General features: G+C 43.4%; 1 protein-coding gene across 1 annotated transcript in view; it reads right to left on the reverse strand.

The window, feature by feature from the left end:
* The window catches only part of ULK4 (unc-51 like kinase 4), a 311,468-nt gene that overhangs the window by 181,711 nt on the left and 105,519 nt on the right, over positions 1–24,238 (reverse strand). Inside the window, exons 28-30 of the mRNA XM_090284953.1 lie at positions 21,263–21,314; positions 21,022–21,166; positions 7,970–8,062 (exon numbers count right to left, since the gene is read on the reverse strand). Of these exons, the coding sequence (XP_090141079.1) occupies positions 7,970–8,062; positions 21,022–21,166; positions 21,263–21,314 (290 nt within the window). The remainder of the gene's footprint in view (positions 1–7,969; positions 8,063–21,021; positions 21,167–21,262; positions 21,315–24,238) is intronic.

Here is a 24,238-nt window from a genome sequence, read left to right on the forward strand (position 1 = left end):
TGCCAAAACTGCGTAACCTCCATCTAATCACGAAAAAACATCAGACAATCCCAAATTCAGGGGCATCTTACAAAACAACTACCCAGTACACTTAAAACGTGTTAGGGCCATGAAGGACAAAGAAGGAGTGACGGAGTGTCCCAAGACGGTCTGGCACCACCAGGGCTGTGACAGTGGAAGGAAGGCGCAGGTAATCCTGGTGCCTCGCAGCGTGGCCTCACCGTGTGGCAGCTGGGGGCTGAGAGAGTCCCTGGAGAACGAGGGAGACTCTGCAGGGCCTTTTCTAACGAAGCCTTGGAACAGAAACGATCGCGTTGTAACCATTCTAAATGGTTACAAGCCTGTCATTAAGGACACCCAAACTCAGGTGGAGGAGATCCAGAGTCACCTCCTGATGCCCCCAGGTGGCGGGGCGTGGGGTGGGGGTGGGAGTGGAAGAAAAGCACCTGGACTGGGAGAGAGACTTTTGCAGCCATCTTGGTAAGAAGACTCAAATCTGCCGGTATCGGTCTGCTACACGCTGACATTTTAACAACTGTCTTCCCCACCGACAGGATGGGTAACACGAGTCTAGAACCAGAGGCCAGTTGACAGGCCACTGCAGCAGTCCAAGGGAGTGGTGACTGGGGTCTCATCTTCATTTTCTGTTGCTCAGTGACAGATGACCACAGACGCAGTGGCTTAAAGAAACACTCGTTCCTTAATTCAACATCCTGAGGTCAGAGGTCTGGCTCAGCAGGGCTGGGTCACGTGCTCAGTGTCAAGACACCTAGAACCCAGGTGCTGGCCGGGCATGGCTGTCATCTGGAGGCTGTAGGTGAAAGGAAAATGGTTTCCACCACTCCGGATGCTGACAGAATTCAGTTCCTTGCAGTTGTAGGAGTGATGTCCCCAGTTCCTGGCTGGCTGGCTGCTCGGGATCCCTGTCAGATCCTAGAGGCCACTCCCATTCCTTGTCACACGGTCCCCTCCCTCTCCAAAGCCAGCAAGGGAGGGTGCACATAGAATCCTTCCGGAGCTTCAAGCCTCTTTGACTTCCCTTTCTCTGACCTCAGGCAGATTTAAGTGGCTCAGAAGATTGTCAGGCCCACCTACGATCTCCATAGTTCAAGGTCAGCTAGTTAGAGACCTTGATGACATCTCCAATAACCCTTCACAGCAGCATTAAATTACTGTTTAACTGAATACCTAGGAGGAGGTGTGTATATATATCAGAGGCTGGGAATCTTAAAGGCCACCTTGGAATTTTGTCCCCCACAAGCCAGAACTTGCCTTCCATGCCAATTCCATCTCATGCAGGCCTGCTTTTAAAAAATAATTCATATCGGATTCTTTAAATAAGCTGTTTCTCGTCAACTTGTGTAGAAACCTAAATTGAGATGCTGGACTTTTTAAATGTTTTTCAACAACGCTGGTTAAGAGATTTGGAGTTTGCATTTGTTCATGACTGAGCACTGCATTAAAAACAAAGCTTCTTCATTCCTTACGACTTACATAATTTGCCAGTCCAGTAGACCAACAGTCATTTTTAAATAAAAAAATCTCTTACCATCAGCTGAATTTCAAATTATTGGTTCAGCGAATCAGCCTCAGAAAGAAATGGTTTCATCACGTTGAGCTAGAGCATGATATTAGGTCTGCCCTGAAAGCAATAATACTTGTAACATTTCTCTTTGAAAGGTTTGCTCTTGCCTACAATGTTTGCAAATTCTCTTGCAGAGAACTGCAGAATTTTTCCTAGTAAAAATACACATATAAAAAATTTATTTTTCATACAAAAGGAGAGCAGAGTTGAGATTTTAGCAGCTTTAGCCCAGAGTTTTTAGAGCTGGTCATTTTGCAAAGACCTATAGAATCCTCCTATAGGCAGGCATTAGACTTCTTCCCTGAAGACGTTTACACCCCAGTGGGCCCAAAACACATACTCTACAAAAATAACTAAATCCAAGTTATAAAACTGACTGCTTCACTTGCTGAGGTCTCAGAATTAAGTGAGAAAATGGGGCTACACCGGAATGTACCCCCGATATACAAACATCTCCCGCTGCCTGAAAGAGCATGCAGATGGTATGAGTTTCAGAAAGGCAGACTATGGCTAAGTGAAAAGCATGTGTTTTCCAATAGAAAGGAGATTTTAGAGGGAAATGAAAGCAATTATGTTTACATTAGCAACTTGGCAAAATGCTTTTCTACCTATTACCTCAGTAGACGCCCAATCCAGGCGTGTGCTAACGCGCGTGTTGAATGAAACAAGGCCACGGAATGACTCCATCACAGAACTACGAAAGGCGAGACGGGACAGCTGGACTGGAGGGTCCCCTGCAGTGTGTGCTGCTCGCTTACAGGACGTCTGACTCCTAACCCCAGATGCTACGAGGCACCAACCCTCCAGCCTAGGGCGCGCGTCTGCTTGGTGCTTTCTGTTCCACCTGGGTCCTGAGCCCTCCACCTGTCATTCTGAACCCTGGGGCGCTGTGGCTAACCTTTCTCCAACAATTCTTTGAACCCTTGGCACTGTCCTCAAGACATGATTCTGTATTGGTCACACAGCTGCACACGTTGAAACCAGAGGTAAGAGACACATTGATCCTTATGCCGGAGCAGGGAGAGGACCAAAGAGAAAGACGCACTCTCAGTAAATTAAAGGACTGGCAGAGGCACCAACCAAAGGCCAGTCCCTAAGAGGACCACAGCTTCATGTGTGGCCAACATGTCTTCTCTGCTACAGGAGTGGGCCTAGCACTACAGAACAGTGAGTGTATTAGAGATTCTTCAAGTTCTTTTCAACGTAAGGAACCGGCTTATTTTCTGTGGTTCCTTTTGGTCCAGTTACTCAATGAAATGCAAGGTATTTTTGCTGTGGCATCTGCTTGACATCAGACTAAGGTTCCTCTCTTTTCTCTCTCATTCATTTAATAAACATTGACTGAGTGCCTAGTATTACACACCGTGCACTGGGCTAAGTTAGAGCTACACCGAGTATTATAAATGCTAGGGTGGATGTCTGCAAAGGGTACGCAATGGAAAACAGACACAGTCTTTTCTGTCTGAGGGGCCTAAGAGAGGCTTCAAAGTGTGACCAAGAGCGATAACAGGAACCACACAGTGACTCTGTGCTGTGTATGTGCTAACTCACTGGGTTCCAACAAAAAAAGAAAGAGAGAAAGAGATAATGAAAGAAAGGAGGGAGTGGGGGAGGAAAGAAGGAAGGAAGGAAGAAAGGAAGAAAGAAAGAAAGGAAGGAAGAAGCCTCAGGAGTTAGATATTATTAACCTTATTCCACAGAGAAGAAAACCACCACTGAACCTTACCCAAGGTAACATGGCTAATTAGCCTCCGAGTTCATGATCCCAACGGCTCTGAGCCACTGTAAGATAATGCACCGAGAGGAAAAGCTAGTTTAGACAGGAACACGAGGTCAGGCTGGAAAGAAGAGTGACAGGCGAGAGCAGAACCCTGAGGCATGCCAGCATGTAAAGAGCTGGCAGGGAAAAGGCCACCTGGGGGTCTCGGTGTTCGCAGGAGGTAGGAAGCAAGAAGGTCAATGAGGGTGAAGGGAAAGAGGTCAAAGCGAACAGCTTAACCCCCTGCTCACCCTCCTTAATGCTCAGGTCTGAGGTTCAGTCCCAATTCCTATAAATTATATTTTTATTATACTGAGTAAACTTAGGATCTCCCAGCTCATTCCAGGAGCTGTTTCTAAGACCCATCCATGACACTACGGTACTAACGGACAAAAACAGAGTAATAAGCAACTTAAAACCATCGACCCAAAAGCTACCTTGCTGACCATGAAAATTATAGCTGGGTTATGGGTTGTCACCAATGTTAATGTCTGATAAGAACCACCAGCCTGTGTGTATGTGTGAGCTTAACAGATTGGTGGTTGTTTTCTGATTATAGAAAATAATTATTAAAAATCATAATTTTACATAGCTACTTATATAAAAATGTTTATTAAAAATGTGGATATAAAGAAGCATAAAATATATTTTATTGAGTGTTATGTTTGAAAAATGGAAAAGCCTTACAAAGAAAATATTATAATCCCAGCACTATAAGAAAATCATTAATAAGTTTTGATGTATTATTTACTTGTCTTTTTTCTGTTCGTAGAAGATGTAGGTCAATCTCGTCTTTACACTTGTATAGCCACCGTTTCTTGGGCATGTGTTCTGTGTCACTTGGACAGCCATGCCTTGTTTAATGTCTAATGACCCTACAAGGTCAAGCCCATTCTGCAGAGAAAGACACTGAAGCTCAGTCTGGGCAGGCAAATGCTCAGCGTCACTCACAAAGCCGGTAATACTTCTGGAGTTTGAATTGGAATCTGCCTAATTTTAGAGCCTGTTGAGAAAAAGTGCAGGTCATAATACGGATATTGGGGTTCATTAGAAAACGTTCTCGCATCACTAAATGTTCACTTAAAATACGAGTCCTTGTACCTACGTAGTTTTCTATCCTACAATGTATTTAACTAGTCCTCTTGATAGGCCCTTGTGTTCCACTTTTTATTAGTTCTCTTTAGAAAATAAACAAATTAGCAGTTAAGGAATAATTTCTGGTGAGTTCAAATCTTCACTCAATTGTCCCGGCTTTGTGCTTCTGGAAAAGGACGTGAACTCCAAGCGCTGCTGTCTTCAGATGAACGCCTCTGCCTACTTCACTCGGTGATGGGGGCGGGCGGGGCGGAGGCGCAGTCTGGGCACGTGAAGCGGCCAGCACCGTCTGGTCCATAGGAAGCTCGCTCTGAGGACAGATACTCGCTGTCTTGACTACTGTTATTGTTTTAAATAATGTTTTCATGAACGTTCTTGTATATAAATATTGTGCCCATCTTTTACAATTTTCTTCAGATATATTCATAGAAGTGGAATCAAATAATATTTAAGGTTTAATACACACTGACAGCTTGTCACAAAAGATGTACAAATTTATGACAGTGCATGTTTCATCAGACTCTCAACAGTGCTATTGAAAACCTAACTCGTAGGTGACAGGGGACTTGACTTTGGGCGGTAACTGCACAATGAAGTGTACAGACGCTGTATTATAAAGCTGCACACCTGAAATTTATGTAATGTTATTAACCATTGTTACCCCAATAACTTTAATTTAAAAATATTAACTCTACCGGTTTGATATTTTTTAATTATGTTAATGGAATTTTCTTTGATGACTAACAAAGGTGACTCTTTTTCATGTTTATTGTTAGAAATGGCCTTTCCATTCCTTTGTCAGTTTTCCCTTTGGGCCTATCTTCCTTTAGAATTTCAAGATACTTAAATCAAGTGTGGGCACTTTGCAAACGGCTGGGTTAAACTGTATTAATGACTCCGAGCAGAAAGAAGGGTTCGGGGTGTCTCAGAGGCCTTGACCTTCTTGAAGAACCATGGTTCGTCTACTTCTCCGCCTGGGTTTCTTTCCTACATAATATGCTATGGCAAAGAATGCTAAGTGATACCACATGTTCGAGATGGTAATACAAGTGTGCCCAGGAGGTCACGCAACATTGGGAACTCAGACCACTGTTTAGTCTGGCTCCTCTCATGCTCTTTAATTACATGACCAAGGCCCTGTCTTGTACAGTAAACACTGTAATATATTCTGGCCAATAACCGTCATCGCATGAAATCCCAAGACTTGCTATGGAAGAGGATCTGGTGTGGAGACGTGAGAAATGAACCTGGAGTCTGTGCTTCAGGCCGTGTGTTCCATTCTATTCTATTGGACTCCACTTGTTCCGGAGTTGACTGACGGTGACAGGTATATGCAAAATATTTACAGACAATGCATGAATTATCAAGAGTACATAAACAACAGCAAATGTTGGCAGCCCAAGAACTTTGCTTATTCTAAAATGGTAAATTACCCTGGTAAATCACCAAAAGAAAGAGCAAACATTGCAAAAGAACCGTGAGGCTAAAATATTATCAAGGGATTGATGCTTTCAGCTTTAGAAGGTACACTTGTCGGATCATGAGCCCTTGTTTATTATTTCTACAGTTAGGATGCCATGAGCTGATGGTTCTGCTGGCTATAATACCCAATGTTTAAATGCCCAGGAAGCTTGAAATCTTGACCTTGAATTCACACTCTGATCGCCCAGGCTAGACCTCTTGCAATAAAATAACAACGATGGTACTTGAGCTCTAATATTTCCAAGCAAAATAAAATGATAATTCTTAGATAAGAGATAAACGTTTTTTTGTTGTTGTTTTGTTTTGTTTTGTTTTTTGTAATTCAGGAATTCAGGAAAAGACCTAAATTTTGCTCCAAAAGAACTGAAGAAGTTAAAATTTAATTTGTTTGCTAAGGAAGATTTGCTGAAACTAATTACCTCTTAATGGAAACAAGCTCCTGTGGCATCGCTCTCTCGGCAAGCAATGGTTTGGTGCAACCTACTGTAAAATTAAGGAGAGAGAAAAGGGCAGAGCTCAGGGGAGTTTGACACAGTCCTTCTACCAGTGAAATTGGACCAATGTGGCAAACAATTTACCTTTCTGCTATAAAACCAATAATAAGCTAGATTCTCCAGGGCCGTAGTGCTTTTTAAGAAAATCCCTGTCAGGGGCAATGGAGATTTATTTGATCATGTTCTTGTTCGTTCCTTAAGGGGAGCAAGACATTCTTCATTGTTCTATGACTCAGCTTTTGGAGACTTCATTATCCACTAAGAATCCCATAAAAATAAGAATAAACACAATAAAATAATGTTTCACTTGATACAGGATGGTTTGATGTTCCAACAGTTATTATTTAGTACTCTAAACTCTTAATGCTAGATTAAGATGAGTATCCTTCAAAGAACATAATGCTGAAGAATCCAATAAATAAATTTATAACAACTGGTTCATGGTTATTACGGAGTTGGGGAGTCCTTAATTTCAGTTAACAAAATTCTTTGGATATCTTTGTACTCAAATTTTATCTTGCCTTTTCAAACTGTTATATACTATTATATACGATGGCTATCACGTAATTTAAGTTTTTTTCTCATTTAAAAACATTAATTGCCCAGGGGGACATCTGTGAGCCATGCGGCAGCGAGTACGTGTAGCGTCGTACGGGTAGGTGCCTTCGGAAACGAACGCGGCCGCTCACAGCAGAAGGACGCGGGCCTGCGAGCTGTCACCGCCCGGCGCTGCAGGCGGCCCACTGGCCCCTGTGACGCAGTCACGGCACACCCGCCGGGAAGGCTACTTCCTGGGTCAGGTCTTCGCCCAGGATAGACTCTCTCCACAAAGAGCCTTCCTTGCTCACTAGGGACCACAGTGACAGGGGCTCATCACTGTGCCATACTTTCTGTGCTCAAACGGAAGAACCAGATGACACCCAGGTGACTGGGACCGTGACTGGCAGCTCTAGAGGGGCACTGTGCCTACCGGTGGATCGAAGCCCAAGAGGCCGCGCGTGTCCCTGCCCAGCTACAGCTTGTTTTCCTGTTTGAAAGCAGGGAGGCTTCCGTCGCCCCCTCCCCCGCGGCCCCTGGCCTCTCTGGCAAACTTCTTCACGGCACTGGCAGCAGCTAAAGCACCTGGCATCGTGACATGTAGCATCTTCAGTAAAGGCCAAAGCTCTCCATTACGTAATAAAAGCATGTCAACTAAATCAGCGGTAGAAAGTGATAGTCTATACATACTATAGAGGTTTAATAAAACATTCTATACAATGGAAGCAACAATTGACATTTTTTAAAGGATATATGTTAGTTTTCTCTCCTTAAAGGATTTATCATTTTAGAGCATCAGAAGTTCCACAGGATGCAAACTCCAGTAAGGGATGAAAATATGACAAGATCGAAAACAGCACAAAGGACAGATATTACAAACCATAAAACGTGAAAAATCACCACTTCGGTAACTCAGCTGCTAGGCTTTTGGAATCTCATCACTGTTAACATTTTCAGAACATATCAAACTCATCTCACAGACGAGACACAGGGAAGAGAAACGCGAAGCGACTGCACCTGGTAAAAGCCGGGCTGTGCTCGGTCAAGGCCACGAGCAGTTTCAGGGCGTAGGCCGGGACCGGGTCTGGCTCTGTGAGGATGGGCTCGAACCTGAAACAACAGCGATGGGAAAACGACTCAGTGGTCTTCGTCACCCAGACTCTCATCCGGGCGAACATCTGCAAAAACAGGCACTGACAGAAATGTGGGAGCTCTAGGGTCTGCCCTGGCCACAGTGACGGTGACAGCGAACTACCTCACAGTAGATCTGGGAAGATTCAAGGAGACAATCCACAGAAAGCAATGAGCACTGACCTGCACAAATAGTAGGAAATCTTCACATTAGGCATTCGTGCCGGGGTCCCCAAGACCACCCTCACACGCAGAGATTTGCTGCAAGACTCACATACAGCCATAGTCATGGTGAAGATTTAGTTCAGTGGCTCCCCCTACCCAAAAGGGATGTATTCCTAGACCCGCTGTACATGCCTGAAACCACAAATAGTACTGAACCCTCTGTATTCCATGTTTTTTTCTGCACATACATATATACAGTGTCCAGCCTCTCTTTGGCATATCCAAACTGCCAGCATCGCTACTCTTGCACTTGAGTAAAATAAGGGGGACTCGACACAAGCACTGTGCTACGATGACAGTCCCTCTGAAAACCCAGATGGCCGCTAAGTGACTAACAGACTAGCAGCGTGTACGGAGTGGCTACGCCAGACAAAGGGTGATTCACATCCCGGCAGGGCAGTGCAAGATTTCATCACGCTACTCAGAATGGCACGCAACTTAAAACTTAGGAAGTGTTTATTCCTGGAATTTTTCTTTTAGTATTTCCAGACCATGGTTGACCACGGGTAACTGAAAGTGGGGAAAGTAAAACCACAGATAAGAGGGGATGACTGCAAAGCAACCCAGCAAAGGCACACGGATGAACGGGGAGACGGCGCAGGCAGAGCCTGGAGGATTCTGGGTGCGGAGCGCCTTGGGCTCTCCCTCTTCCCCAGCCACAAAAATGCAGTACGTGCGTGTCAGGTTTCTGCCCACAGAAGCCCATCCGAGTCTCAAGTGACCAAGGTTTTCACTGTCTAACAATTATCGAAACTCTAGTCTCCCGGAAGGAAAGCAGGTATCCCCACTGTCGGCACGAACAGTGTGGGCCCTTGTCAACCACCCTCGGCAGGTAAAAGTTGTCTGAGAGCACCCCAAGGGCCAGGGTCGCACGTGCCGGCCAAGGCAGCGTTCTTCTTATTGAAACTTAAAACATCGGGAGCGAAAGTCGTTACTGGAGAGAATAAAACTCAAAAGGTCTTTATCAAAAGTTCCCACAACAAAGTTCAGACTGCACTCCCATGCTATTTGCTAGGCAGAGGCTGGTTTACACGGTGTGGTGTCAACCTATTAGGTTTAGCTATCCAGTATATAGCACCATGAAGATCCTTAAGACTGGATGGATGGATGGATGGACAGACGGACGGATGGACAGGCAGATGAACAAACTAACGAACCAATCAACTTTATGACTTAACTATCTGGAACAACCAACAATTAAAAAGGGAGCTAGCTAACTATCTCCAGATAGTCCAAAAATGTTTAAAACTCTGTGACATGAAGCAGACGCTTTTCATCTAGAGAACGGGGCCCCAGGCTCTTATTTGGGGCCTCTTTCCTCTCATTTTGAAAGTCATTATGTAACAAGCTGAATTATGCAGTCCCCAAGCCCACAGCCACTAAAAGGGAGCCAAGCAAACGGAGGACAGGGACCGTTCCGGAAAGGCAACCCGAGAATTACAAGTGGAACTTGAAAGCCCAGGAAAAAAAACAAAGGAAAACAAACCCACGGACTCCAAACCGAGAGCAGTCTGGGGAGCACGTCACGGAGCGGAAGAAGCTGCTCTTACCACTACGGGACCAAGAGGGCCCATTACACACCACAATGTTCAAAGTGCGGGCAGTGAGCCGGGAAAATGTCCACTTGTGGAGTGCTCTGTTCAAGGAGGCGGGAAGTACCATATTTTACAAAGCCTTCTTTAAAACAGTCTTAAATTATAACAATTAAAACATTTGCCCATGTATGATCAAAGATAAAATAACAAATCATTCATAACAAAATCATAAATAAAATATCAATAAATCAAAGAGAACAGTGTATTTCAATGAACAGCACAACCAAGCATAAGCAGTTGTAGAAATGAAAAGCATCAAATGTAGGAGGACAATGCATTTTATCGCACGAGCAAAACACAAATCAAGGAAATGCCTTTAGAAGTGATCAAATGTATCCATAAAATTTAACACCCAATTTGAACAATTTTTTAAAAAGGAACAACTCTTACATACTAGAGAGAAATCATTATTCCTGTCTCAAATAGTCTTATAAATAAAAAGCTCTTATTATCATCATGAGTCCGAGGTACCCATGCCTACTTTCCAGTTTGATGATTTGCTATGAGAACTCAAAGAACTCAGAAAAGCTGTTATACTCCCGATTAGGGCTCATTACAGTGAGAGGATACTGGTCAAAATCAGCCAGGATGGAAGGCACGCACGGCGGGGTCCAGGAGGGGCCCCTCGAAGTGAGGCTGTGTGGCCAGGGCTCACTCCTCCCAGCAACCAGGTGTGACAACACACGGGGGCCACTGCCAGCCAGGGACGCTCCCTGTAGCGCTGGGGCCCAGGGTTTTATTAGGGGCACAGAGGCAGGGGGTGCCTGTATTGGTAACCCCAGGCACTCAGTCTCCAGCCCCTCTGGAGGTCAAGCTGGCAGGTGTGGCCCAAGGCCCTGACTGTAATTCGCGTTGTTAATGTTAATTATATGGCATGATTCAAGGCCCCATGTGCACTGAGACCCTCTAAGCAGGCAGGATATTCCAATGGCTGAGAAATTACCTTCCAGAAGGCTGTCAAGGGCCAATGTCTTTGTAAGGTCCAGGACTTGAACACGGAACACCTGCTAAATTAATCCTTCCAGACACACCCCCTAAACAGAAAAACTGAATGCTACTGGGTTTCAAGTGAGGCACTAATAAGAGAGAAGAGGGGAATGAGCCCTTCGACTGTGTACCAGCGTTAGACACTGTCAGCCAGAGAATTTCCACTGGAGTGCGGGTGAGAAACTTCTGCTGCCCCGGACGCCCGGCCCCCAGCCCACTCCCAGATTAGCTGCATCCCTGAGGGCAGGACCGCAAGCCCAGGGACTTTATAAAGCTTCCCACGTGATCTCCTTACATGCCTGTGTGGAAAACACTAAATAAAATGCGGACAGCTTCTGAGACACGTCCTGGGGAAAACTCAAGAGCATAAAACATAAAAAAATATTTTAAAACAGATGTCACTTTTTTCTACTAGAATACAAGCATGCAGAATTCTACATTTAAAAAGAACACATGAATGAAATGTCACTGACTGAAATACAAGTGTCTTGGGGTTGCCTGAGGTTCTGTACCCTTAAAACAGGAGGGAAGAATGCAGCCTACACCAGCCTGTGCATGAGAAGCTTTGCAAAGAGTATTGTTATGTTTTTCTCCCCTTGGAAAAAGAAGGGTAAAATTTGTAACAAATACATTGAGAATACAAACATTGAATACTTGGAATGTATTTCAGTTCCATCATAGGTAGGTTTGTAAGAGTCAGCAAGAACTGGCCAAAAGAATGCTGTGATTTATTAAGCGTTTCTTCCAGAGAGAGAGAAAGCCGTTGACCTGATGGCAACGGGATCGCGCACCCTTCTGAATGCCACTGGGCAGGAAAAAGAAAAACAACGATAAGGCTGGACCCCTGAAGTGGCTCTGAAGGTGGGTGACCAGTGAGAAGCTGGCCCCCTCTCATGCACGGGGACTGCGAGGAGCACTCCAAGGGCCCTGCACCTGGCCACAGACTGACATCACCATCAAATTAAGAGCCCACTGTCCGGACAGCGCTCCAAGACCCTGCTCTTCTACCTCCAGGATCCTCCCCAAGTGAGGGGCCTTTGCTAGGTCCTAATCCACTGGAAGGCCGGCAGGAAAGGCCAGGGATCCTAAATTCACATCCATCCCAAAGGAGAGAAAACATCTATAAGCCACATTCAGGGACCCAAGGGACGGTGTCTTTTCTACCTTGTCAAGCTGGCAGAAAACTGAAACAGGCTAGCTAAATATCTCAGGACCGTTGAGAGGCTATTCCAGGGATGTGACCAGAGGACTGGCCACATGCAAAGAGTGCCTATTTTGTTGGGAGGAAGGGTAGGCACCATACCATGAAGAGGTCCACTCTCCTGGTATCAAGCCACACACTCACATCTCACCTCTCCATGGAGGGTATCTGAGAATGTGTGTGTGTGGGGGGGAGTATTCCAGAATATCCCAGAAACTTTAGGAGAAATGCAATGAGGAAGATTCTAAATAAAAAGCTAAAGTACTTTATAAAACCACGATAATTATTACATGTAGGGAGGGATCAAGAGTATGTATGTAAATTAAAAGGGAAGAAAGGTGACAACATTGGACAAGACTGTAACAGAGAGGCAATCAGAATAGTCAGCTCATACCTTACAAAAATGTGACGCCAATAAATTAAAAACCTAAGCAAAAAACTTCCGTGACATTAGAATACTAAAATGTGTAAATAGTCACATAATCTTGGGTGAGAAGGCCTCTACAGCACAAAAAATGAGAAATAAATTTTAAAAAACTTAAAAAACATTATTCCAAAGAACTAGAGTGCTAAAGTGATCTTGATCAAAGATGAAAGAATATTTAGCCTTATCTAAATTATTCAAATCAAGGGGGGAAAATCCCTGTACCTAAATGCACCGCTTTCAGTATATACTCAAAACACAAAAGAAAAAAAGGAGAACGTTACAATGCTTCTTTCCAGTGCAAGGTATTTGGGACTTTAATTTTATCTGCAAACAATTTTTCTAAGGAAAGGCTAAAAATGAAACACTCCTTTCTATCCTGATTGCCATCACAGATGGCAAAGTTCATGCCTATCTTAACAGAGAACACATGTATTTAAGCGATGCAATACAGAACCCTCTGAATGTCCCTTGCACCACCATCACAGAAACCAAACTCATGACTTTTGCTGGACATTATTCCAAAGACAGATAACAACTCTCCCGTGTGTTGCCATCTAAAGGGTAATATGATTCTAATTTGTAAGGAAAATAGTTTGTCCTCACATTCTGCAAAACAGAGCCCTAACAATTTATGAAGTCATTATGGCCCTGGTAATTGTACAGGTCACAAGAGAATAGTAAAAAGGAAAGACTGTACACATGTTTCCCAGGAGGAAGATGCTAAATGCCACATTGTCATAAAAAACATTATGAGCACATTTATATCAGCATGATCTCTTTTCAGTACAGTACACTGCCCTGGCTGGGTAGCTCAGTTGGTTAGAACATCGTCTCAATATGCCAAAATTACGGGCTCCATCCCTGGTCAGGGCACATACAAGAAGCAACCAATGAATGCATAAATAAGTGGAACAACAAATCCATGTTTCTCTCTCTCTCTCTCTCTCTCCCCTCTCCCCCGCCTCTAAAAATCAGTAAATAAAAAATCTTAAAAATACAATACACTCAAAGCTAAAAGAAAATATGAAAACTAAAATCCTTGTTGGCACCGTGGTTCCAGTCTCCCAAAGGCAAACTGCACAGCAAATTTTTCCCATGGCGGTCACCTGGCTTACAGCCTTCCGTGACTCTCCTATCTCACTCACCCCCTCGCTTGTTCCCCTTACTATCCTGGCCCCCTAAGCACAGTTTTTATTTTTTGTTTTCCTTCACCGCTCTTACAATTAACTAAAATTATCTTATATAGTTGTGTGTTTACCGCTTTGTCTAGTGCCCGGCTCATGCATGTCACTCAACATGTACATTTATTGAATGAATTAACTAAGAAAAAAAGGAGGGAAGGAGGAGGAAAGGGTTTCACATCACATATGCATAATCCCATTTACAGCTAAATATTAAAAGAGAAATGCCCTCACCTTATGTAACAAATCTCAAAAAAAAAAAAAAATGTTCAAACAGTTGACAAAAGACTACTTCCAATATTAAGATTTCATCGATAATGACTTTGATATTAAACTTCTGAGAGGTGCCAATTTTAATTAATAAGGTCACTCTGGGCTTAAGTTCTACTAAGTATTGCCTCTCCTCTTCTGCATGAACCTTTACAATTAAATCCTGTCTCTGTCCTGAAGGAAAAAAAAGTCATGGTAATTTCCTGAGTATGTCTGGTTATCTTTCTTCCCAGAAAACAAACCTTTTCTCATGAATCATACAGATAACTCAGATATGTTGCTGGCATTCCTCCTGTCTTGAAGAAAGGAGGAGAAACCGAAAGAAGAAAGGGGAGGGGGAGGAAGTGAGAGCACATTACCAAGTTAATGGCAGGACCAAGATCTGAATACAAATATATCCCAGTCACAAGCCCCAGATGACCAATGACCGACATCACCAACTTTAATAAGCAGAGTTTCCTCAAGCTGGTGGCAGGAGAGAGGGAGAAATCGCAAATACGAGGGGTGTTGGCAGACTTACAGGTGTGAAGATGGAGGGGCTACTAAAGGAACATGAGACAGCACCGAACAAGGACTTTGGTTTTGCAACTACGTGCTGGGTTGGCTAATGGTCTCCAAAATGACATGTCCAAATCCTAAAGCCCAGGTCTGGTGAACAAGACCTTACCTGGAGAAAAGGTCTTTGTGGATGTAGTTAAGGATCTCGAGATAAGATCATCCTGAATTTAGGGCAGCCTTAAATACAATGACAGATGTCCTTGTAAGGGAAAGGCAGAGGCAAATCTGCATCAGACACACAGAGGAGAAGGCCAGGTGAAGACAGAGGCAGGGTCGGGAGTGCCACTGCCATAGACCACGGACTGGGGCAGCCACCAGAGGCCATAAGCAGCGTGGGTTCTACATTAGAGTCTCCGGAAGGAACCAGCCCTGCTGCCACTTTGATTTCAGACATCTGGCCTCCTGAACTGGAGAAGAATAAATCTCTGTCATTTTAAGCTGGTCTGTTTGTGGTCATTTGCTACAGCAGCCCTAAGAAACTAATACAAACAACGAGAAACCTTTCAGCCAACAACCTGGATGAGCTTGGAAGCAGATTTCTCCCAGAGTCTTCAGACAAGGGCTCATCCCAGCAGAGAGACATCTGGTTTCAGTGGCATGAGCTCCTGAGCAAACAATCAAGTCACACTGGATTTCTGTAGGCTTCTGACCTACCAAGCAAGACCTCCTTGGAAACAGATGTTCACTGAAGCCACTAAGTAAGTATACTAACATGAGTTAATATTTATCAGCCAAAGTTAAAATTTGATGGTGAGCATCCTTTTCTTGTTCCTGGGCATTAATGAGAATGCCCTTAAGTAGTATTTAAAAATTCTGATCAAAGGAACACTAGAGTTCTGGGAGATATTAACAGATAGGCCGTGGGAAATAGTAGCCCAAGGTCATATAACTGTGACAAACCCTGAGCTTTAGGAATTTAAATGAGTGAATTGTGAAACTCAAAAGCAAAGGAATAGTAAGCACATAGCACGGCTGAGAAGCAATATGTATTCTGTGGCAGGTTTATAAACATACTTGGGCCACAGTTTAAGACAGGTGGCTTCAATATTTATTTAATTTATATTTAAGTAATCATTTTTACTTGCATGACTTACAAACTTCTTCAGTTAAAAAAAAAAAAAAGGTTAATTTCTGAAATATTTGGCTCTGCCTGACAGTACATTCCATGAAGGCAGAGGCTGTGCCTATCTTGGCCATTATTATACTCTTGCCAACGAGAAATAGGCCAATGAAATAACATGCAATTAATTAGTGTTGGTGAACAAATGGGCCGATGAAGGGAGAAAGTATTCTCTTCTAAGCTCACTTCCTGTAAGGCTCCCATGCAGACCTCTGCTGGAAAGAAGGAGGTCTGCTTACTGACCATGGCTCTGCTCTTCTACACCTTGGTTTCCCTCATTGCTGCCTGCGGCGCCCACTCCTTTTCTATCCCATCTTACCCAGGTTTCAAAGTCTAACTCCAGTACCATCTCCTCATAAATGATATTATAATCTCCTACATGCAAAAGGCACTAAACAAATACTTGTTACTAAAGTTCATCTCTTTAGAAAGCAATAGGCCTTTGATATTAATTCATAATTTATAGAGTAAGTCATTTATGATATTTATGATAGATAGGGTAATGGTGAATTTTATGTGTCAACTGGATTGGTTCACAGGATACCCAGTCATTTGTCATACATTATTCTTGATGTGTGTACGAGGGTGTTTCTGAATGAAATTAATGCTTGAGTCAGCAGGCTAAGTAAAGCAGATTGCTCTCCCTAATGTGGGTGGTCTTCATCAATTAAATTGAAGACCTAAAGAGAACAAAAAGGCTGAGGGAGAGGGCACTCCTCCTGCTCCGACAGCCTTCAGCTGGGACATTGGTCTTTTGCTGCCTTTGCACTTGAATTGAAACATCAGCCTTTCTGGGATGTCCAGTCTGTCGGCTTTCAGACAGAAAGCTTGTCCTGCCCCACACATGGTCCTTACACCATCAGCTCTCCTGAGTCTCCAGCTGGCTGACTGCAGATCTTAGGGTTCTCAGCCTCTGGAATCACGTGAGCCGATTCCTTACCATAAATCTCTCTCTATATATATATATATGCTTCTATTTGTTCTGTCTCTCTAAGAACCATAACTAATATTTATTTTAATGAGATACTCATTCTTACAAGTGAGTCTTCATTCATATCACACAACAGTTCTGATGAGCACCTGGGACACAGGTATTACATGGTATTTAACAGGATTACATTATTATCCTGCCTTAAAATTTTACCAGAGCTAATAGAAAAGACATCCACTAGTTCTCCACGATCAGCACCCGGGAGCCGTTTATCAACAAGAAAGAACATTTCAGAGAAAAAAGCCACGCAGATAGAGGCAGAGCAGAGAGATGGTGGGAGAGACACAAACCCACAGCTCTGTAGGAATAAACTCAAACCCCTGAGTCCAGCTTTATCTGAGGCCAACACAGTTATGTGAGGAAATAATTATTTTCCCAGTTAGTGCTGAGTGTTATTATTTGCAAATAAAAATACGATTTTAACTAACACAGCCCTTTCACGTAAAAACTGGGGAGCCATGAAAAGACTGACGGTGGCTTTATCCACATATTAAGGTCAAAAAAGGATTAAAACATTAACAAAAGTAAAAGCACTGGTACTCGTATGTCTACAGCGAGTTTGCCCTTATCCACAGTTTTGCCTTCTACGGTTTTAGTTACCTGTGGTCAACTGCAGCCTGAAAATACAAAATGAAAAATCCCGGAAACAATACCTAAGTTTTCATTTGCGTGCTGTCTGAGTAGCATGATGAAATCTTGCGCCGTCCCATTCTCCTGCCCAAGACATGACCCACCCTTTGTCCAGCACATGCGCCCTGTACCGTCTACCCACCGACTCGTCACTTAGTAGCCATCTCTGTTATAAGACAGCCTGCCGCAGCATCACGGTGCTTGTGCTCAAAAAAGAAACCTTATTTTACTAATAATGGCCCCAAAGCCCAAGAGTAATGACAACTCCAACACGGCAAAGCAAAGCCATAAAGTGCTTTCTTTCAGTAAAAAAAAGTGGAAGTTCACAATAAGACAAAATATCATTTGCGGTGGTTGCTGAGATCGATGGTGAGAACAAATCTTCTAGCCATGAAATTGGGAAGAAAGAAAAAAATTCGTGTTAGTTTTCGCTGTCACATCTCCAACTGCAAGAGTCACAGCCACAGTGTGTGGGAAGTGCTTAGACATGCCGAGAAAATGCGTTCCACCCGGAAGTACTGAGCCAGTTTCTGCAGGTAAAAGATGGTTAGACAGGTGCAGGAATAGGTTTTGACTGAAAAATACAGAAGTTACTGGAGAGGCTGCGTCTGCTGATGGGAAGCTGCGGCCACGCTGCCGACCCAGTAGCGGTGGGTTAGCGTTCGGGGCCACCCTCAGTTTCAAGCACCTCCTAGCGGCCTTGGGACATATTCCCTGCAAATAAATGGGGGACACTGCACTTGCTAAACTGAAGCAGGTGCCCTATAGTTCCTATAAACTCCAGAAGTTTCATCATTTTAAGCCATTATATTTATATACTCAGTGAAGAACATGAGTTTTCCATGATTAGCGATTCTAAACTTATAATAACCAAGATATCTTCAAAGACCAAACTTCTTGCCAAGGTCTCTAAGAGTCAAAGTTAAGTGAGTACATTATCTTTCATTTTTTAAAATTTTTACATAACACTTACTGAGCCCTTACCCTATATGCCAGATAAGCATGATCAGCATTATATATTTAATGGCCACCTCACTTCTGTGACGTGTATACTGTTATTATTATTGTACCATTAACATCTTCATTTTGAAGGATAATGGGAGTGATTATAATAATGGACCTAATAATAACAGCAGCAGTGCTAAGCATCGGTCAAGAGTGTACTATGTCCCACATACCGTACTGTTTTACAAGAAGTATCCCATTTAATTTTCACAATTATCTTCTGAGTTAAGTGCTATTATTGTTACAGAAACAGGGGAGTCCAAAAACAAACCCCAGAGTTTGCGGCTGAGAGATAGGGAAAAGGAAGCAGCTTTCAGGATGCCTTTGCATGCCTGGGGCTAGTGGCTGGAAACTTTGTTGCACAAAGATCTGCTTTGAAACTTCCAAGGCTCAGGAAGATGGGAGGGGTCTTGGATTGTGGGATGGTACGGAAGGAGCCTACAGAGCCTGCCTAGGGTTCTGTGAATGGTGAGAACTGCTTGCAGCAGCCAGGGATATATAAGCGGCTGCAGACATTTTAGTGTGCACTCCCTCCAGGTGGCTTGGAGGAGCGGGTCTCTCCAGGCTGCTTTAAGGGAGGCCTCTAGGCTGCTTTAAGAAGCGCTCCCTCCAGGTGGCTTGGAGGAGGGGGCCTCCAGGCTGCTTTAAGAGGCTCTCGCCATGCGGTTTTGAGAAGGAGAGGAGATCCATGCGGTTTGCAGGAAGAAGGCAGTTTGCAAGGAGGCTGAGAATCCACATGGTCCTGCATTGAGAGCTGGAGGGCACCACAGCACAGAACGGACCTCCCCAATCAGAACTGAGTGATTGGCAGCTACTGGTAAAGCTGAACTGTGCCTAGGAAGTAGGGAAACGGTGTTTCTGACTTTCCTAAGACTGGCCAGGTCTGGGAGGGGGAGGCAGGACTATGTGTGAATAAACAATTCTTATTCTTTTCACTAAACTCTGGTATTGAGAGTTATAATTCTGGCGACGGGCAATCGGGCCCCTAACTAAACAGCCCGTGGGTTCTGTTTCAATCAGAGCAGCCCAGGGGTTCTGTTACATTATCCCCATTCCATAGATGAGGAAACTGGGGCTTAGAGAAGGAAATGCAGAGCCAAGACCTGCACTTTACATCAGGATCAGTCCACAGGTTTGAAAACACCCCGTACCACATCCCAATAAATCCCATACGATTCTCCAAAGTGTGTTTCAACTTGCTGAATGAAACCTGAAGTCAACCACATTACTTTTGTCCTTGAATTGCCATATGGTTTACATCTGTATTTTCCTCTTTAATTCCTCATCTTTAGAAAAGGTAAAGAGGCACAGTAAAGGAATGCATATTATTTATTCCAGCTCAAATAAATAAAACAGAAACACTGAACTATAGATTCAATGCTTTTCATTTTAAAAGCTCTTCCACAAGTGGGCAAACTTCAGATAAGAAGAACTCTTTATTTCGAATCTGCATGCATGTTAACAGCTATTACTGAATTGTAAAGTCCCATTGGAGGAAACCCTGTCCTTCCTGTGGGGATACATCTCAGGCCCTAAAAGATGCTTCTCCACAAGCTGATGGATGACAGACATCTAAAATCTAGCCTTTAAAAATCACATGTTGCACAAAACCCCATTTTTAGGCATCTTGCTGTCAGAAAGAAGCATATAATTAAATAGAGTTTATAAGTGTCAAATGGCACCAAACGCATGAATTACTCCCATGACGCAAGGTTTGAAGCTTACATTTACCCACAAAAGTACAAAGCAAGCACACACACAGTCATATACAGTCATGCGCCCCCTAAACAATGGGGATCCATTGGGGCAATACATCCTTAGGTAATTTGGCCACCGTGTGAACATCAACCATAGAGTGCGCCTGGACGGACTAGCCTAGTGCACACCTTGGCTGTATGGGAGAGTCCTCTGCTCCTGGGCTCGAGAGGCGCATGCAGCACGTTACTGCATAGATGACATGAGATCCTACACAGTCATCCTACCACGTTTGCCATGTGAGCAACAGGAAGGAAAACGATAATTTCTTTCTGTTAACTAATAAATACAGCAGTCCCTCGCTATATTGCGGTTCAGTTATTGCGCCCTCACCATATTGCAGGATTTTAAAAAATATTATATTTAATTCTTTATCGCAGATTTTTCGCTACATCGTGGGATTTTGCAGTATTATATACGTATGTTGTTAAAGTTACGTAGGTTTAAGAGTGTGGAATACATGTAAGGTTCCTACTTCGTGTGTGGGAGGGGTGGGTCTGGAACGTAATACCCGCGATAAGTGAGGGAATATTGTACATGACTTGTTCCACCAATGCCCTCCCCACCCCCTAAAAAAATCCTGTTTGTAACTAAACTTAATTTCCATTATAAGAGTTTGGGAGGGAAGACGAATTCCATCTCTATTACTTCTGAGCAGGGCCTAGAAAAGTCCAATTTCACCTTGCAATAGTCTTATCACGTGGACCTTGAATAATAAACCTCACCCCTGGAGCCACAAACACCTTTAACTCTGCATAACCTCAGTCATGTGCCTGTGGAAAACAGAAAAAGCTCTAAGTGGATATTTTGCAAGGTGGACTGAGATTCTCCAGGCCTTAGGCGGTTAACGGTTACTGCCTCCGATCCTAACCGCTCTTACAAGGGCACGTAAGTGTGTGCACACAGAGACCCCAGCTCCGTCACTGTACCTAGGGTGACAGAAGCATCCTGGACAGCCCACAGCCCTGTGTGAGTGCAGCACACGGCACTTACTGGGGAAGTAAGACATCTCTAATGAGGGCCAGGAGGTTGCTGTCCGGGTCGACACTGGCCTCCTTCTCCCCGTCCCCTACATCCTGGGTCATGAGCAGAGATGTGGTTTCCGAGAGCAACCGCAAGCTGAAGAGTCTCCACTCCACTTGAAAAGAAAAGAATGCCAAGAACGTGACTGCGAGGAGACCCAGTGAGAACAGAATGTGTAACGGACGGGCTTCCAGTTCACGCGGTCACTTACCGTTTTGGCTTTGGACTAAGGAGACCAAGGGAGGCAGGATACAATCCACAACCTAAAAGAAAAGACGTTAAAGACTTGGTTCAAATCTCCATGAACACAAAACTGATAGTAACCACTATCTATGCTTTTTATTCCACTGACAGACTCACTAATCAAAGGAGTGGGGAAAGAAATCAACAGCTAAATTTATCCTGGATTTAAAGTCTGCATGACATTTAATAAACCACCAAGCTCACTTAACTCTGAAAAAGTCCTCAGGTCAAAATGACATTATGATCATCACAACAGTAATTAATCACAACCTTCAGAGTTCATGAAAGGAACTTCAGTATATAATGCAAAATCTGACTGGCTTTGGTTGACGTTAAATCATCAAATTAATATATATAAGCTGATCATTATTCAAGTTTAAGATGAACAACGATCAAAATATTGGGAGGAAAGGGACACCTAATCCTCATGTTTTGTCAAATACATCAAAGAGCTATGACAAGTTAATCTTGGTTATGTTTAGAAATAAATTCCAAAGATGTAAATCCACGATACAAACCACCTCTATGGTTTCCTAGTAACATCAGGCAGAGCACAATCAACTATGGTTTGAAACCTCCAAAATAACAAGTTTTTCCTCCAAATACAAATGGACAACGAGAAAAGGACGAGTCACTTTCACTGTCTAATTTTGATACCTATTATCTCATCTGATGAACTGTTTCGGAAACAATAAAGAAAATTCCTGTTGTTTACAGCTGAATTTATTCCTAATCCTAAAACGTGTATGTGTTCTCTCTACACTGATAAAAAGGCCGGAGACTGTTCATAGCCCAAGACCCCCACCACCACGCTGTCCAAACCAATGAAACTTTGCCCCGCACAGGGAAAGCTCCCCACACCCTACCAGCCACATTCACAAGACTCCTGTACAATAAATAACACAGGGTGACAACTGAGAGAGCTGCAGGACACCAGGTTTAAGAGGGAATTCTTACGGAAACCCAACGACAGGAGGGGAGTCAAAGGGAGGGCATTGCAGGGACTCTCAGCCTCTGACACTTACAGATACAGCAAACAGTAACCACAGCCCGGCTTAGGAGAGCCGGCCAGATAAACACACATTTCACGCTAAGGGCTCATTGATCTCAGTTCCTTTCATTACGTTTGTTTCTATATTGGTTCAGGTGAAGCCTTTCTGTAACTATTTCAGGTGTATTAGGATTAAGCAAACGAGAAAGGGTGCTGATGGTGTTAGGAACCAGAATTTTTACAAAGGGGGAAGGGACCCAGCTATGGAATGGGGGAAGGCAAGAGAGAACTATGTGGGGGTGGGCTAGATTCAAAGACATGGGTGTGAATTCACGATTTCAAAATATGTTACATGTATGTACATGTATGATATATAAGCATGCATATGAGGTTATGTGTGTGCATTCATATGTGTATATACATGCATAGATGTCCCAGTTATGTTCCCTGGAAGGGCCTTAGAAGCTGAGACAAACCAGGAGACAGAAGCACACCTAGTTCCCTGATTATGGTCTCTAATGCCATTTCCCAGCAAAGGGACCCAGGGCTCCTCAGAGAAATGACTCATTCCAGGGCCAGGCCAGGGTTACAGCTGAGGCAATAATATCTCATTGTGCCGGAGAATAAAGAATAGCTCAAAAAAATGTTGGGGTATGTCACAAGGACACATGAGCCAACACGAAAGGGTTTATACAGGCCAAATCTGGTGTAATTTGAGCACAAAATGATTAAAGTAGGAATCTGTGGTAGAATGTTGATAGGTAGATATCCACATACCAATCCTGGAAACCTGCCTTACACAGTAAAAGGGATTTTGGAGATGTGATGAAGTTAAAAATTTTCAGATGTGTTCATCCTGGATTATATTCAGGTGGACCCAATGTAATAGCAAGAGTCCTTATAAGGAGACGGGAGGGTCCGAGTCAGGAAAGGAGATGTGACAACAAAAGCAGAAGTCACAGCGAGAGACTGAAGATGCTATACTGCCGGCTTTGAAGATGGAAGAAGGGGCCATGAGCCAAGGAATGAAGGCAACCCCTAGTAGCTGGAAAAGGCAAGGAAACAGACTTTCCCCTTAGAGCCTCCAAAAAATACACAGGTAAGCCGACATCCTGATTTTAGCCCCAAGCACCCACTTGGTACTTCCGACCTCCAGGACTGTAACACAAGAAATTTGTGTGGTTTCAAGGCACCAAATTTGTGGTGATTTGTTAGAGCAGCTATAGAAAACACACAGAATACAAGTCTATACAAATAGTCAATTGATCGATAGATAGATATGCTAATTCACAGCAGCTGACTTTGCAAAAAATAAGCTTACATTTACCAAGTTCTAAACACTTTTTCTTATTTATTAAAAATATTTTCACATTTATGTAAGCTTTTAAATCTAACACGCATACACAAAAGTGTACTAATCCTAAGTACATATCTCAGTTAACTTTCACAATATGAACACACTCATGTAAACAGCAATTAGATTAAAAAAAGAAGAAAAGAAAAATGACATTGCTAGGCCATCACAAAGCCCCCTTGCAGCCCATTCCAGTCACTACCTGCCCAGAGGGTAACCACTATCCTGACTTTAATAGATTAGTTTGTCTCTTTTAAATGTAATGCAAAGGGATCATGATATTTGGTTATCTTTGCTGTCTTTGTGTCAGTATTAAATTTGTGAATTTATCCATCTTCTTAAGTGTAACTGTAGATCATTCATTTTCTTTGCTGCATAGTATTCCAGCACATGACTAAATCTTTATTTATCTGTTAGGTCATTGATGGGCATTTACGTAGTTTCCCGTGTGGGGCGAGGAGCGAACATCTTTGTGTGTGCATTTGGTGAACATATGTTCACATTTCTATCGAATGTGTGTTCAGAGGTGGAATTGCTGAGTCATGGCATATACATATATTCAGCTTCAGTCACTACAACCAGTTTTCCAAAGTTGCTGG

The sequence above is a fragment of the Furipterus horrens genome, unplaced genomic scaffold (genome assembly GCF_987537825.1).
Source record: "Furipterus horrens unplaced genomic scaffold, mFurHor1.1.pri manual_scaffold_7, whole genome shotgun sequence".
NCBI lineage: Eukaryota > Metazoa > Chordata > Mammalia > Chiroptera > Furipteridae > Furipterus > Furipterus horrens.